Below are 14835 nucleotides of genomic sequence, written 5' to 3'. Positions count from 1 at the left end.
GATGTCGGAACAAAGCCAGAGTGCGCACTCGCTTGGTTAGATATACGTGCTGCCACCATCTCGTGGTACATGAAAATGCTAAACGAACTCTGGTACAAGAAATTGGGAAAATCGTCCACCAATGAAATTTCGAATAATGCATCAAGTGCACAAGAGATTGCATGATATTTGTTTTTTGGTTTCATAAAGATTTTATAGAAATGGATGTTGAATCTATGCGATAATAACGGCGCGCCAGAATTCGATGTAGAGGTAAATGGTGATTTATTTCACTGGCCTTGGTTTAGTAAAATTTACGAGTATTATCATTTAATGGGTAAAGTAATGGTATTATTAATGAAAACGAATTTTATTTAACAGTGCATCGTTACAATGGTAAAATTAGAAATAACGTTACTGATATAATATATCTCGTGTATTGTTACTATGATGTATAAAGTTGGTATTCGTTGCTTGAATATCACTGCTAAATTCAAAAACGCGCGAAAACGCGTATTATTCTTAGGTGGAATAAATTTGTCGCAGCGACGAAACTCCTGACGTTCCCTGCTCCTCTAAGAAATTTAAAACTTTGCTGATAACTGTAAAGTAAGAATACTGTTTATTATAATCAAATTCTAATTCATTGTTTCTCTGCTTTCAGTTACAAATATACCTGTTTTATCTTCCGTGTTCATGAACATGCTTATGATTGAGAAACGGTTCACTTTACTAAAAGCCTTCAAGTAACTGGTGAGTAATTCCTTGTCATTAAGCGTACAAAAATGCCGCTCTAAACAACGCAGTATCGTACTGAACATGTTTCCATCGAGTTCACTGCCTAAAACTAATATACTTTGTATAGGAAAAAGAATCATAATGTTCTCATATTTTATTAAAATACCAACCTGCACTTAACTTATCGACGTTCAAAGACCGTAGTAGTTGGGCATGCATTTCTAAATCGACATCATTTTTCAATGAGCGCCATATTCGCATAAATTCGTAAGCGGTTTCGATAGTGTCGAATTTCTGAAAATTGTATCAATTAAGATATTTTATTACTTTTTCGCCGATTTGATTAAAAACATACTTTAGAAACATATTTCTCCGATTTGCTAGTTTTTATCTCGTATTTATTAGCCACTTGTATTTTCCTTGGAGACGACGTTGGATCGCACGTATCGAAATTGTCATTCTGCTCGTGATTTTTATTTAATTTCTTGACATCCAATTTCTTATCGCCGCTCGTTTTATCGTTATTCGCGATTTTTGTATTAGAACTATTTTTATTAGAAGTCACCTTACTTGATTTGCATTTCTCATTTACGAAATTATTATTACAGGTTTCGTTGGGTAATTCCTCGATGATTACCGAATTATTTCGCTTTGGAGGCATCGCACAAGAGAAGATCGATTTTGGTTGCGACAAGAATGAATTCTTTTCTTGCGTGGAAGCTGACCAGGTGGTTAAAATTTTGGACGATTCGGATCTCTTTAGAACGTCGTTTTTAATCGTTACTTTTTGCCTATTGTCGATTTCGAGACAGTAATCGGCCTTAAAGTGCGGCCTGGGTCTCAAATTTTGCGACGGTCCTGGTGCTCTGTCGCAGAAACATATATTTTTCTCGTTAATTAATTTCGACTCGGATTGCTGATCGAAACTTTTACTATCTTCCACCTCGTTGGACTTTGATTCTATATTCGTGTCTTCGTTCTGTTCTACAATGGTCATTCTGCAAGCATTGATTTAAAATTTAGCACGTAAATTAGATACGAATTAATTTGGAATTCATTTGAATTTATTTAAATAAATTTTTCTTCCGCGGTTTACCTCACTTTTCTAGACTTGCAAGGTTTTCTTAACTTCTTCACTCCGGCTATTGCGCCCGGATTGGTCGGTTCCAATTTCAACACCGCTTCGTAGTCTATCAGTGCCTAGGTATTAATTAAAATTTTATTTTTTGCGGAAAATAAAATATTTTCTTATCACGTTGTTGATGATACAAATGTTGACGATACCTCGGATGGGTTTCCAAGATTTTCAAAGGCCACAGCTCGACGTAGATGAGCTTTGACATTCGTATGTTCCATGCTAAGTACAAAATTACAATCGTTAAGGGCCTTTTTGTAATGTTGAAGTTTAATAACTGAAAACACATGTATTAATTATTTTTTATATGAATCATTTTACAAAATTAATGAGATTGTTTTTCTTACATGTCATTGCGCGATTGTTGTACGCAGTTATATTTGAGTCTATTTTTATACTAGTATTATAATGTTCGAGCGCTTCTTCGTAATCTCCAGCCTTGAAAGCTTCGTTTCCCATTTCCCTTTCTTGCTCCGCCATAACGTTTAACTCAGTACCAGTCAGTGATGCTGATAAAATTATGTTTTTTTTTATAATCAATTTGTATACATAATGTATACATTATTCAAAACAGTTAGGTCACTTATTCAAGTAATTTTAAGTATCCAAAAATTAAAAAATTCTGACATGTTATATAGAATGTTTCCGGTTTTAACAAACAAATATTGAGTACGTTCAGAGATACTTAAAAAATTCAGAAAAATATTAATTGGTCACGCAACACGTGATTTGTTAATTCTAACAAGTGAAATATTTTATCACTCACAACGTACATTTTTTAAGGATTGTCTCTTTTTCAAATTTCCTTTTCTCAATTATATTCTTTTGTTTTTGTTGATACTTTTTGGCTTCGACCCGCTCCTGCTCGTCTCGTATATCTATTTTATTTAATTCTGTATCAACATCGTACTTATCCCACGCGGAGTAATCGCAAGAAGTGATTCGCTTGGTCTTATCGGTCATCCTCGAATTCGTTACTGTATCTTTCTAAGGCAATTAAAAAGTGTGCAATTTTATAAATAATGTATGTTGCTACACGTAAACTTTATATACAATTACAGAGTAAAAAAAAATTAAGCAATGTACTATTTAGTACGCAGTAAAGTAACATTAATAAAATTGATAGTTAATAAGTGTACTTTTATAGATTCTTCTCTATACTCTCTGACCCCCGGTTGAGGAAGAAATTCTGATAATAAATTTGATTTTCCTTCTTCTAAATCTTTTTCTCGAGTATGCATTTCAGACGTCCAATCATTAATGTCCGTATCAATCTCTTTATACACGCTTGGGTCTAACATATTTCGCCGGAGAATGGGTTCAGATTTCCTTAAAATTGCACTTTTCGGTTTAATAACAGCCAAACGTTCTTCCGCGTGTCTCGTTAAATCTGGATAATATCCTTCTGCACCGGAGCTATTAATGAAAACGTGTAACATAAAGTGAAAGTGTAAAAATACAGGTATATGCTTGTACATATTGTCAACATACATGCAATTATTATGTACAAAAAATATTAGAGTGGATCACCTATTCAAGACAGTATATATGTCATTATAAAATAGATTCAGCGAACGTAATAAACATCAAAACGCTTTAATGAAAATCTAGAAGGTTAAAAATTAATTATATCGCCAGAAGTCTAGATTTGGTATTCATAAACTCGAAAACCCCGCCGAATCATGATATCTACTTACCGAAGTATAGTTACTATCCGCTCTAACTTTTTCCCATTTGTGCATTCAGAAATGTATTCATATGAGAGATGCTCGACCGGTATATCGTACCTTTCGAGCAACGACTTTTTTTCGGGTTTCGCAACGCGAATAAGTTCTGTATCGTTCGCATCCATGGTAGTAAACAAAATACCGTGTTAGTGGAAAATGATTTCCTTCTGTTAGAACCTAATTAATTCGGTTGCTATGGGTACACGCACACCAAATTGTGAATTTCATATAGTTTATCTACAAAGGTATGTACGTCGAGCTCGATCGATAATGTAGAGAGTCTTCCTTATGATGCGTTTTCAACGAAAGTTCTGCGGTGAATGCACAGCGGCGTGTGCATGCAGTTTACTCGATCATTCGTAATTTACCATCCGGTATTATACCTAATCTTTTGTTAGTTTAAGACTCTTGCATGAGTGGTTAAATAGATAGACAGTGATATTTTCCATTATGTTTTAAACTTTTTAGTGCATTTATTCGTACGAATTGTACCTATTTCCTATTGAAAAAGATAACGAAACAAAATTAAGTAACAACCAATTATGACTATTTATGAAAGTTTATTTTTAATCTTCATTCATATTTCTTAAAAATCTTTTTATAATTACTATCAAGTAGAATTAACCTAAATTTGTTCCTTGAGAATTTACGTAAAATCTCCACAAGAATACAAACAAAAATTTCCCTTCAGTACTGTATCATGCCAATGCAATAACGGGTTCAACGACTATCATTTTTAATTACCATTGGCGAAAAGCTTGTTCGATTCGATAACGATAACGCGATAATTTGAGGCACGGCGCCTCGGACGCGGCAGAAGTTATTGTGGCCATAAAGAGAAAAGTGTTAGCGTAGTTACCTGTATTCGCGGACACGCGCTTGCATACTAGCGTTCGCGCATCGGTCTCCGCTTACCTGTTAACACGCCAGTCACCTTGTAGCGTGGAGCGGTACGCCATGCCGTGGTCGAGGCGTGCAGTGGGTAGGCTGGAGAGTGCATATTAGACAGCGCGAGGCGCTCAAGCTCGAGCATTCGCCGGCGAGCGCTCGGTGAGATTGGTGTCGAGGTGTTTTCGTGTATCGTGCTCGTTCGCGTATTGTCATCGATGAATTTCGTTCAGTTTCGTCCCGCCTTGTATCATCATGATACGAAATAGCAAAAAGGGAAACGTAGAAACGTGATCTGCGTAATGGGAGACGGTACAATCGTGGAATTCGTCGCTGAGTGAATTTATTATCGCTAGTGGATATCAGGTATTTATTTATACGTGCTTTCGTACATTCGTTATGTCAAATCGTATCACATGCCATTATTGTGGAAAAAAGATCGACTACTTTGTGCAAACAGAGGCCACATCTGCGGCAGTGTTTAATGTTTGCACATCGTGGTCGACCTTCTGGAGGTCGCGCTGATAGGAGACTCAATGCCTCTCCGTTACACCTGAATTATTATACAAAATATTCTTCAGACGGCGTTCCTTCGCGTGTACATTTTGAGGTTAATCTCTCCTCGCTTGGCGCGTCTGCATTGTACCACAATGTGTGCATCTGTCACCCGGCGAGTGCGATAAACCGCGATAAAGTATTCAACGTGTAAACGAAGTCGACTGGCGCGCTTATTATTCATACAGGAAATGCAGGGTTTAGTTACATTCGTCTCGCCGTTTGTTAATAAATAAGCGTCGACAATTTGCGTCTCCGTACGATATGCTCGCGAACATTCGATTTCAATCTTATGTAGATAAGGTTACGTTTTAAAGACGATCGGGTTATTCTTTATTTTTGAAACAACGATATAAGCAGACTGTCGGTAACGTACGTTATCTAATCTCATGACTTTGGTCGAAAGAAGTAAAGAAAAATTGATATATGAGTAATTTACAACTTCAAAGAAAAATAATTTATCGAATTTTGTGGCAATGATGGCACGATGATCCTGCCGGTTCGTCTCTTCTCATTTTAAAGTACAAATATTAAGTAGATGCAAGTAAAACAACATTTATTTTACTTTTCGTGCTTTAATTAAAATAATTTCAAATTTTAGTGAATCAATTGGGATTATAAAAACAGGCTTCGTTAATATTTCTTTTTTTTTTTTAATTAAAATACAAGTTTTCAATTAAATTGTGATTTATAAGGCTGATGCACATGAAGTATCGTTTTTTCGAAGTTTGAATTTCGTAACGAACTTTGCTAGATAGTTACCAACTGTTGCACACCATATACATACATATACATATGTACGTTCGCAATAAGTTGGTACTAAATACATTCAGATTTACAATTTTATTTGTTTATTTAGCCAATAAGATTGTCGGGAATCTTACATAACACGATCGAAAGATCTGAGAACGTCAGAAATAATCGTAATTTCATCTCTATCGCTGATTTATGAAAATTCCTACGAAGCGTCTTTCTGTCGTACAGTGCGAGTACTCCCGAGTTACGCGCGCGCTGCAGCGGAAGGATTAAAAAGGTTTGAAGAAAAAAAGTTACTTTTCATGAACGTCAACCTTACTATCCATCGTCCCGAATATTTTAAATGTCGAGAGAAATTCACAGTGTCGTTCGCGCGCGAAGTAGCGAATTGTCGGCGGTTTTGTTCGTCACGGAAAACCGCGCGCTGGAAAGAACCGTAGAATGGAAAAAATTAAAGCGGCGCGACGCAGGAATTGCGAGAGCACGTGGGCGGTGCTCGGATCTAGTTCTCCGCGCCGTTCGCTTCCAGTATTCGTCTGCCCGTCCGAGAGAGCGAGTGGCTCTCCTGTTGATGCGTGTGCGCGCGCGCTCGAATCTTTTTTCCTCTTTTCGTAATCCGAACGAGCGACCGACGTTGGCGGCGCCAAGCGAGAAGAGAAGATGAGGAGAGGGAGGCCGTCGACCCGTTATAAATGGAACTAGCAAGACAGCATTTCTTGAATCGTTTCTTGTGTTATTATTCGCAGCGTGTCGGCGCGCTGGCCCGCATGTTTTCCCGCGACGCGACCGGAACGCCACCGTCCACCGACATTACCGTTGTGATCCGGAGGATGCAGTCGTACACCGGCAGCCGTGGAAAGTGAAGTTTTCGAAAGGAACAAAAAAGAGAAATCGGAGGAGCGAGAAATCGAGTGGACAGGAAGTGGCATTTTCAACGACGCGACGAACGACTGATCGCCGCCGGTGTGTCTCCGTTAGGCGGGCAACTTTCGACCTGTTCAGTGCGACACGCGCGTTTTCGGTGGATAAAAACGGAAGCCTGGCGACGGGAAGTGCAACAACGTTCTTGAGATTCGGGAACCGCGGAAAGTGAGCAAAGTTCGAACGTTGTGTGCCTTCGTGCTCGATTCGACTGGAATTAGTAGTCGTTTGCTCGACGATTCACTCCCGTGTTTCACTGTTGCAAAGCCGTTTAAATTGGCTGTGACAATTCGAGACGCTCGGTCCCGGCTTCTTTGCGAGAGGACTGCAACGGTCGAGCAGTGAATCACATCCGAGAGACGTTTCGAAAGATCGACGTGTCGTCGCGTCTAAAAAGGTGGCTCTTACTCAACACAGTTTATCGCGCCATTGGGAAGCGTGCGCGGAATGAACAACACGATTTTACATACTTCGTGAAGTTATCCCTACTGTTCGAGTGTGATTAGTGGAAGCGGAACAAGTGACCAATGTTACGAGTGCTACCGGTTGCTTTACAATGTGAATAAACAGAAGCTCGACGCAAGGACAAGAATTATTAAGGAACAGGACGATACTATCATTGAACGAGGAACAAGACTCGTTTAAACTCTGTTTCTAATTCGAGAGAGCGTTCCTTCACGTTTGGCAACAATTTTCATTTTTTTTTTTTCGCGGGAAACGTGATCTTCTCGTAAAATTGTGTTTATCGAGAATCGCTCAGTGGGGCGCGCGTGTCGTTATTCGTAACATTTGTGACGGTTGCCCTTATGCGTGCGAGATGTAAATAGACTTTGATGCCGTTGAAACAAAACGGTCTGCGCGTACAGTGAACAACGGGAACAGTGTCAATTGGAGAGTATATAATGTGCAAGCGCGGTTCGGATGACACCTAACATCCACGACTGATGACAAACGTCAACAGGATCAGGGTGGTCGTCCTCGGCGGCCCCAGAGTCGGAAAATCAGGTAACCTGAAAATTTCTTGTTTTGTTATTTTTATTTTATGGCGATTTCAATGGCGCTGTATATATATTCGGAAAAACGAGCTACTTTCGAACAAAGAAATTATAGATAAAATTTTTTAATACTTGGTTACAATTTCGTAGGATATAACCACTTAAATTTTCATCTGTTGATATATGATCATCAATAATTTTTGAACCAAGCATTTAGAAATATGAGAGGGTAAAAATGCCGAACTTTCTAATAAATACCAGTAGATGGCGATTTACACAAACCGATTTCTGCAGGTATATTTTAATTGATTTTTAAATATTAAAAATACTATATTAAATATATTAAAATCAGTTGATTTGACCACAACTTTTTTCACGACTAGCGTTGTATATTCAAATATGAAAATAGAGAGGGATTAAAAAATAAACTTGCTTTTCTATAAATAAGCTTATTCAAAGTTAGAATTTTTTAGTTACTTATGTTTCGCGTTATTTTAATACCATGAATTCCCGTTGTTTTTAGGACAAATATTTTTCAATTAATCCGATTCACTTTTGAGGTAAGCTTGTATGCATTCTGGTATAAAAATATTATTGAATTCCTTTAAATATGGGAAGCATTTTACACCCATTATTTACAGTTTTTAATGCAATTCCTTTTCAATTTTATTTTTTTTTTTTAGTATAGTTAATTATTTATTTAGTTGTAATAGATGCTCCGTAAATTATGATAGATAATAACAAAATAACAGTATGGTCAAATAACAAAATATATAGTACACTAATTGATCATTATTAGGTTGATTGAAAGTTAATCCGTGTAACATCTGACAAAACAAAATTAAGAAATATTTAAAATTGCCAAAAACAATTTCTGTTTCGGGTCGAATTGCGTTTTAAATTTCTCTAATTATTTTTACGTTTCCCCGATATCATCAAACGTCGTCTCATGCATCGAATTGCTAATAAAACAATTTCTTCGTATGATTTGTCAAAACACAAACACACTTGAAATAAGCATCGCCGCGTTATGGAAAAGTACGTCCCACGGTACGGATATAAACGTATCGGAGAGGTATTAATTATAGCGGACAGTACTAATATTGTGTCATGTAAAGCGTGTAATTTCTGCACGTCTATCTAATACCGCAACGACGGATTGAATGAAAGTGCCGTTAAGATGAATACGTATAGTCTTTGGTATAATACAGTGCATTAGTTAGCTCGACAGTCGTACGACGCGTACAAAGCGAGCAAATGAAGGCAATAAGATAGTTCACCGACCTCGAATTAATCCTATTAATAAGCCGCGGAACTGATACCCGCGAATGAAGTGTAATTCCTCTGTTGTAGGCACGTTGCAATTTTTTCTCGATAAGGTCACCATTAATATTGCATAATTAAAATTGATTGTAGATAACTATTTTCAGTTTCTACGAAACAAAAGTTCCAGACGAATGAAACATCAACAAAATTGTACCTAAATACACGGTGAAATGTAATTCGCGGTGTAACCAAGTATTTTGTTTATTTATTCGAGTAGCTAGTAATTTACGATTCTAGTATTGTTTGTCATCATGATACGATCAATGGTTTTGAAATTTGTTAGAACGTGTCAGCTTAAAAAGAAAAGAAAATTTGGTGTTATGTTTGTTTTTAATTAATTCACAATTTAGTTGGTTTCATTGACTTAAAATGTTGAATACCTTCCTGTAGTGGAGTCTCACCATCAAAGGTACACTCTCTGTTTACCATTTTAGTTTCATAGTAATTTTTTACCAGCGAAATATTTTTATCGTTAAATTTGATCGACCAGTTAAAAGTAATACAATGGATTTACAATTTCCTAAACTTGATGTATTATTGAATGAATTATCGCGTTGCTTTTGAGATTATAAGATCTGCTTATCTTAAGTTTATCTAAGATCTTGAGATAATTATTTCTTTAATTAGGCACTACTAAACACTCAAAAGTTGATTGCTCGTATTACAATAACGAGTAACACTCGTAAATAGAATAAAGATTTGGTAACTGTGATTAGTCAGACTCGTTAAGACTTAAGAATTTTTGTACGCAGAAAAATGCATGCCTGCTCAGCACGTGTACCAACTTTTATCGCGGTTTGATCAATGCGTGACACAAAATTATTGTTTTACTAAGTGCTCCGGTTGCACCGCGACTCGACAAGGAGTTGGTTACTCAAGTCGAGGATTGAGGCATGTGGAGGACCAGCTGGAGGGTATAATGTTACAACGTTGGGTTCCAGGAAAATAATAATGTTATCGAAATTTATTCTCAAGTCGTAATGAAATATATTTAACAGATAATGGTTTAATTCTCGAATTGATTGGATATTGTTAGTCGTCACGAACCCTCTGTTGTATAAATTTGATTCTTCTTTTCGAAAGTTAAAAGTAAATTTTTGTACAATCGTACATAAATCAATGAATCAATACTCAAACTAAATAATTTTATTTAAACATTTCTTTTTGTTTTCAAGCAAAAATTAATCCATTATAATGTTCATGTATAGAAATGCATTTCACTCAATTTTAAGAATAAAATTCAATGCAATAACTAGTCTTTAAAACAACTGCTTTTCGCTTGTGCGATGCAGTTGGTAATAAGAGTAGGAATCGTTGCAGCATAGCATATTTAATATCGTACACATTGCAACCGAGACCGCTATCTATTATCCTTCGAAAGTAGAATAAGATTGAAGCAGGACAAGTTAACCACTTCTCTTGGGAGTGATGTTCAGTAGTGTCATCTGTTATTTAAATTCGAAAGTATTATTAATCGATCGATAAGATTTTCCCGATGAAAATTAGTCCAAATACGATTCCATTCGGACCATTTTTACTTAAGCAAAATTTCCATTTTTATGTTATAGTTCAAGATAGTTCGAATGTGGTCGTGTTTGGACTCATTTTCATTGAGAAAACATCGCCAATCCATTGGCAATACTCTCGTAAAGATATAATGAAAAATAAAAATAAAAATTGCATTAGAAATTGATACGAAAACACGAATCATAACGAAATATTCTTTTTCAAAATTCTGCTTATTAAATTTCAATTTCATCGAGGATCAGGAGGGTTATTCCTAGTTGTCTAGTGCGCATATTCTACGCGCATGCCACGCTTGTCTACGCGCACAGTCAAGCGCATGTTCCACGCGCACCTTGCACGCGCACAAGCGTGGCGTGATTGTCGCTCGAGGTAGGAATCGGGCTTTAGTCGTAGTATCGACCATCGTGCTCGTGGTCCGAAAATGCGTTCTCACACGGTCTCCCGGGTTTCGTATTGTTCCCTGCACAGGGACGACCGTTTGATCAGAAAGCGGATATTCTCGGCGAGAGAATCCGTAAAAGTCGTGAGAGAGGCTGCGTCCCGCTGGGTATAATAAGGACCTCCGTGGACGTTATCGGATATCACATGAGAGTGGTCAGCAGGTCGTCGAGCTACGAAAAATCCTTGCACGGCAGCAGGTTGAGAGATCTGGACATCCGATACATCCGTTCTGTTACCGAGCACGCTCCCCTCGTTCGGGACCTGCCGCATGCCAAGTTTACGCATCGACGTGCTTTCCTCCCCTTATCGGCTTCCGGCGAATCTGTGTTTCCACGCTTCCAACGCAGGGCCAACAAATCGTCCAGTAGAATCGAACTAGCGGAATCTGTGGTCGAATGGCGACGAATTTTTCCACTTCTTGCCTGGCTACCAACGGTATCCACATCCTAATTAGAATTACTCGGTTGATTGCGTCCCTGGACTCCTTGGAGCGAATCGAAATTTTCACTGGGGCTGAGATTACTCGAATAATGTAACCTTGGTAAGTCGTGGTTTTTCTCTCTTTTTTTTTTATATATTTTGCGTTACGTGTCTATTGTGGAGTCGTTCGTGACTCATTACTATTTCGCTCGATTAGTGGCGAGTACAGTTGCCTTAAATTACATTAATATTTGTGTGGAATACGTATAGAAAAGAAACAGTAGAGTTTTTAGAAAATACTAATTAAGAGTACAGAAAGGGGGAGGCTCTAGTATTGCCCGGCAATCGACATACTATTGCGTCATCCAACTAAAACGGTTGCGTCATCTATCGGTCACTACAGGTTAATATAGAAATGTTTTGTTTTGGTATTCGAATGCTTGGACAAGGTTTCCAAATGCGACGCAAATTTACCCGTCGTATTTTCGGTAAACATATTCTGTGTCGAAAGGACAAATTACACCGCAATGTTCACATATCTGTTGGTACGAATATCAAAGTCGTATCACAACGATGAAAATTTCTTACTTATTACGCACTTAACCTCTTCACGGACCAAGTAAACTGAAATTGAAACCGATATTTACCGTGAATATTCAGCAATTTACCAATTTGTTGTGCTATAGATCATTGCACAAGTATGTTACGAATATCGTAGTCGTATCACAAATAATGTCAATTTCTTACTTATTACGCATTTAACCTCTTCAAGAACCAAGTAAACTGAAATTCAAATCGATATTTACCGTGAATATTTATCAATCCAGCGATTGTAGTAATTACCTCCGTGTTGCAATACTTGAAATAAATTTCGAAGAGGGTAATGTATCTACTCAAACCGTGGAAAAAAATAGTACCAAAATGGTATTATACTTTTAGGTGTATTTTCGCAAGTTCACGGTCGATTTCAGATATTTATAGAAACGATAAATTTTCGATGATGCGCGCGCAATGAAGGCGCTGAGAGTTTCGCGGTAATGCATAAAGAGCGACGCGGTTTTGCAGAATGCATTAATAGGAAAGCTCCTGGAAGCCACGAGGACGTCGATGATTACGGTTAGGGCCATTTATCTGCGTTAACGCCTATTGAAGTGGCAATTGGAAGCTGGTGCGCGTTTCCATGTCGCGTGAAGTATTCATAAATTCATTTGGGCCGAACGACTCGCTTTATTACCAGCTTGGTAAAAAGTACAAGCAGACGTGGAAAAAAAGTAAATACTGTCTTATGTTCTACACGCCGTGATCGTTATTTTATTCCACTCGACTTCTACGTCGTATTTTACCTCGCTTTTACGCCGGAGCGTTTGATATTCTGGATGTCTCACTTGGGGGAAAAAATAGTTGGATAATTACCTGTTACAAAAATAAAACGATACCATCGCTGTTATAGTGCAAAATATCACCTTGTCTCGTGAATCTTCTTTTACAAAATTCGTTTCGTATATATATATATATATTTTTTTTTTAATTATACTCGAAATTCACTTTATATTATATATATATATATATATATATATATATATATATATATATAAAATTTGTAACATTCTGAGCCTCCAATATTAAATTTTTTTTTAAATATTATTATTATATTAAAGCACACTATGAAGGAAGATTCGAGACGGTCCTTTTTTATTAGAATTTCACACGTCTGTTCATTATAATTCGAACGATTTTTACTATTTGTAATGTTACTCGGTATCAGAGACAGTAAAGAAGAAAGTTCCCTCGAGATCGATTCGTGTAATAAGAATTCTCCAGTTCCATTTTGGTTTGTGAATTCGCTGGCGACACATGCGTAGCGAGGTACTCGTAAATATTCCGCCAGTTGTTTCAATATTTTACAACGGACGAACGAGTCAGCGCGAATTTTTGTTCTCGAAGAAAGAAACAAATTCGGCTTCACGCACACGCGCACGCGCGTCTATTTCAGGAAACGCGCGCACAAATGAGCATATAAAGAGTGAATCAGCGATTCGCGACGATTTATTATTGTAGCTGAATTCACAGCCCGAAGCCTCGTTCGTGCGTCTTGATTCATATGACTGGGTCGAACCCTGAAGTTACAAATATGAATAATCAAACAGGATGATGGAGCGACTGAATAAAACGAGCGGCCATATTGTATGGTAGGCTTTGTACGATGGCACGGTAAAAAGTTCAGGATTCCACGCGGAGCTCATTAATGCGACTCGGGTGAAAAATAATTGTTGTATTCGTTACCGAGGTTTTTTATTATTTCATTACTTTTCATTTAGTATTTCGATAGACATACATATTTATTTCAGGTATAATATCGTTAACATAGAATATATATATATATATATATATATATATATATATATATATATATATATATATATATTCTGAAATTTATCGTATCGGGGGAACAATATTTTTTGTTTATTTAAGTATCTTTGAATTCGTCGAAAGAATACGTTTATGTGAATTTGCGTCTTTTGGAAGTTTTGAAAATTTTCTTTAAAATTAATTCGAATACATTAATATTAAAAGTATGATAATACTCTGATGACCAGTATAAAGATCAGAATTGTTCGACAGTGTTTACAAATTACCAGTTTTTATTTGACAAGTATATTATATATTCATTGTGATTCAGATTTTACATTGTTTACGAAAAGTTTAAAGATGCATCGGTAGCGACGTAGTATAGGGTGGTATGGTAGAAACACACAACACTGTATCTTCTTGTTAACCAGGATCATGTTTCTTATGATTAAAACCATCTAAACTTTTCGCTACCTTGATTCAACATCGATCAAAGTAAAGATTACACAGAATATTTTCTACGCAATCAACCATGAACATTGAACCGAGAAAACTAGTTTACAAGAAGCCATAGGAGAACCAATCTGTCACCGTGAAATTACGACGTAATCCAAAGAGGATTTCCACTGGTGCAAACGATCAGGAAGAAAAACTTTGCTTCCACTCGATCAGTTCCCTTGGGAACATGGATGTATGCATCGTCTCGCGTTCAGTTCGCTGCCAGACACTTGCCTACGGACTACTTGTTGCATTTCAATGTATTCGAGAGTTCGAATACTTGGGTAATTCGAATATTTAACGAATGTAATTCGAATACTATTCGAGCACTTAACTATTCGGATACTATTTCAATATTTGAGTAGTTGAATATTATAATTAAATAACCGATAAGTCAAGTTCTTCGACGTCATTGTTCTTTTTTAAATTTTGGGAACAATATTAATTCGAATAATGACATTTGTGTACTGAAAGACTAGAATAACGATATTCGAATACCTAAAAAATACCAACAATAAGTATTAATACCTACTCTCGCGATTGAGTACTTGGATAATGGAACAATGATATTCAAATACTC

The 14835-nt window shown here is 36.9% G+C and overlaps 2 protein-coding genes across 2 annotated transcripts in view; one reads left to right on the top strand and one right to left on the bottom strand.

Moving 5' to 3' along the window:
- Positions 1–357: 357 nt before the first annotated feature.
- Spag1 (Spag1 axonemal dynein assembly factor) lies at positions 358–3992 on the bottom strand. Its single transcript, XM_076318352.1, has 10 exons — positions 3550–3992; positions 2992–3268; positions 2626–2839; positions 2200–2361; positions 2002–2129; positions 1814–1917; positions 1073–1715; positions 888–1011; positions 656–826; positions 358–581 (listed from the first exon to the last, which is right to left on the bottom strand). Exons 1-10 carry the CDS (start codon positions 3702–3704, stop codon positions 502–504), a joined length of 2058 nt encoding a protein of 685 aa, XP_076174467.1. The 5' UTR covers positions 3705–3992; the 3' UTR covers positions 358–501.
- Positions 3993–4582: 590 nt separating this feature from the next.
- LOC143150167 (ras-related and estrogen-regulated growth inhibitor) overlaps positions 4583–14835 on the top strand; it is a 114345-nt gene continuing 104092 nt past the window's right edge. Inside the window, exons 1-2 of the mRNA XM_076318233.1 lie at positions 4583–4833; positions 6525–7704. Of these exons, the coding sequence (XP_076174348.1) occupies positions 7644–7704 (61 nt within the window). The 5' untranslated portion in view covers positions 4583–4833; positions 6525–7643. The remainder of the gene's footprint in view (positions 4834–6524; positions 7705–14835) is intronic.

The sequence above is a fragment of the Ptiloglossa arizonensis genome, chromosome 8, assembly GCF_051014685.1.
Source record: "Ptiloglossa arizonensis isolate GNS036 chromosome 8, iyPtiAriz1_principal, whole genome shotgun sequence".
NCBI classification, from domain to species: domain Eukaryota; kingdom Metazoa; phylum Arthropoda; class Insecta; order Hymenoptera; family Colletidae; genus Ptiloglossa; species Ptiloglossa arizonensis.
The sequence above is the reverse complement of the archived record's forward strand: the minus strand, read 5'-3'. Positions and strand labels throughout refer to the sequence as shown.

Bases quoted from the DNA above. Each gene is read 5' to 3' on its own strand.
- Spag1 (XM_076318352.1), bottom strand. From the start codon at position 3,704: ATGGATGCGAACGATACAGAACTTATTCGCGTTGCGAAACCCGAAAAA. The intron at 2,362-2,625 runs GTACGTTGTGAG...TAATTTTATCAG, and splicing joins AGAGACAATCCTTAAAAAAT to CATCACTGACTGGTACTGAG. The intron at 1,918-2,001 runs GTATCGTCAACA...ATTAATACCTAG, and splicing joins ATCTTGGAAACCCATCCGAG to GCACTGATAGACTACGAAGC.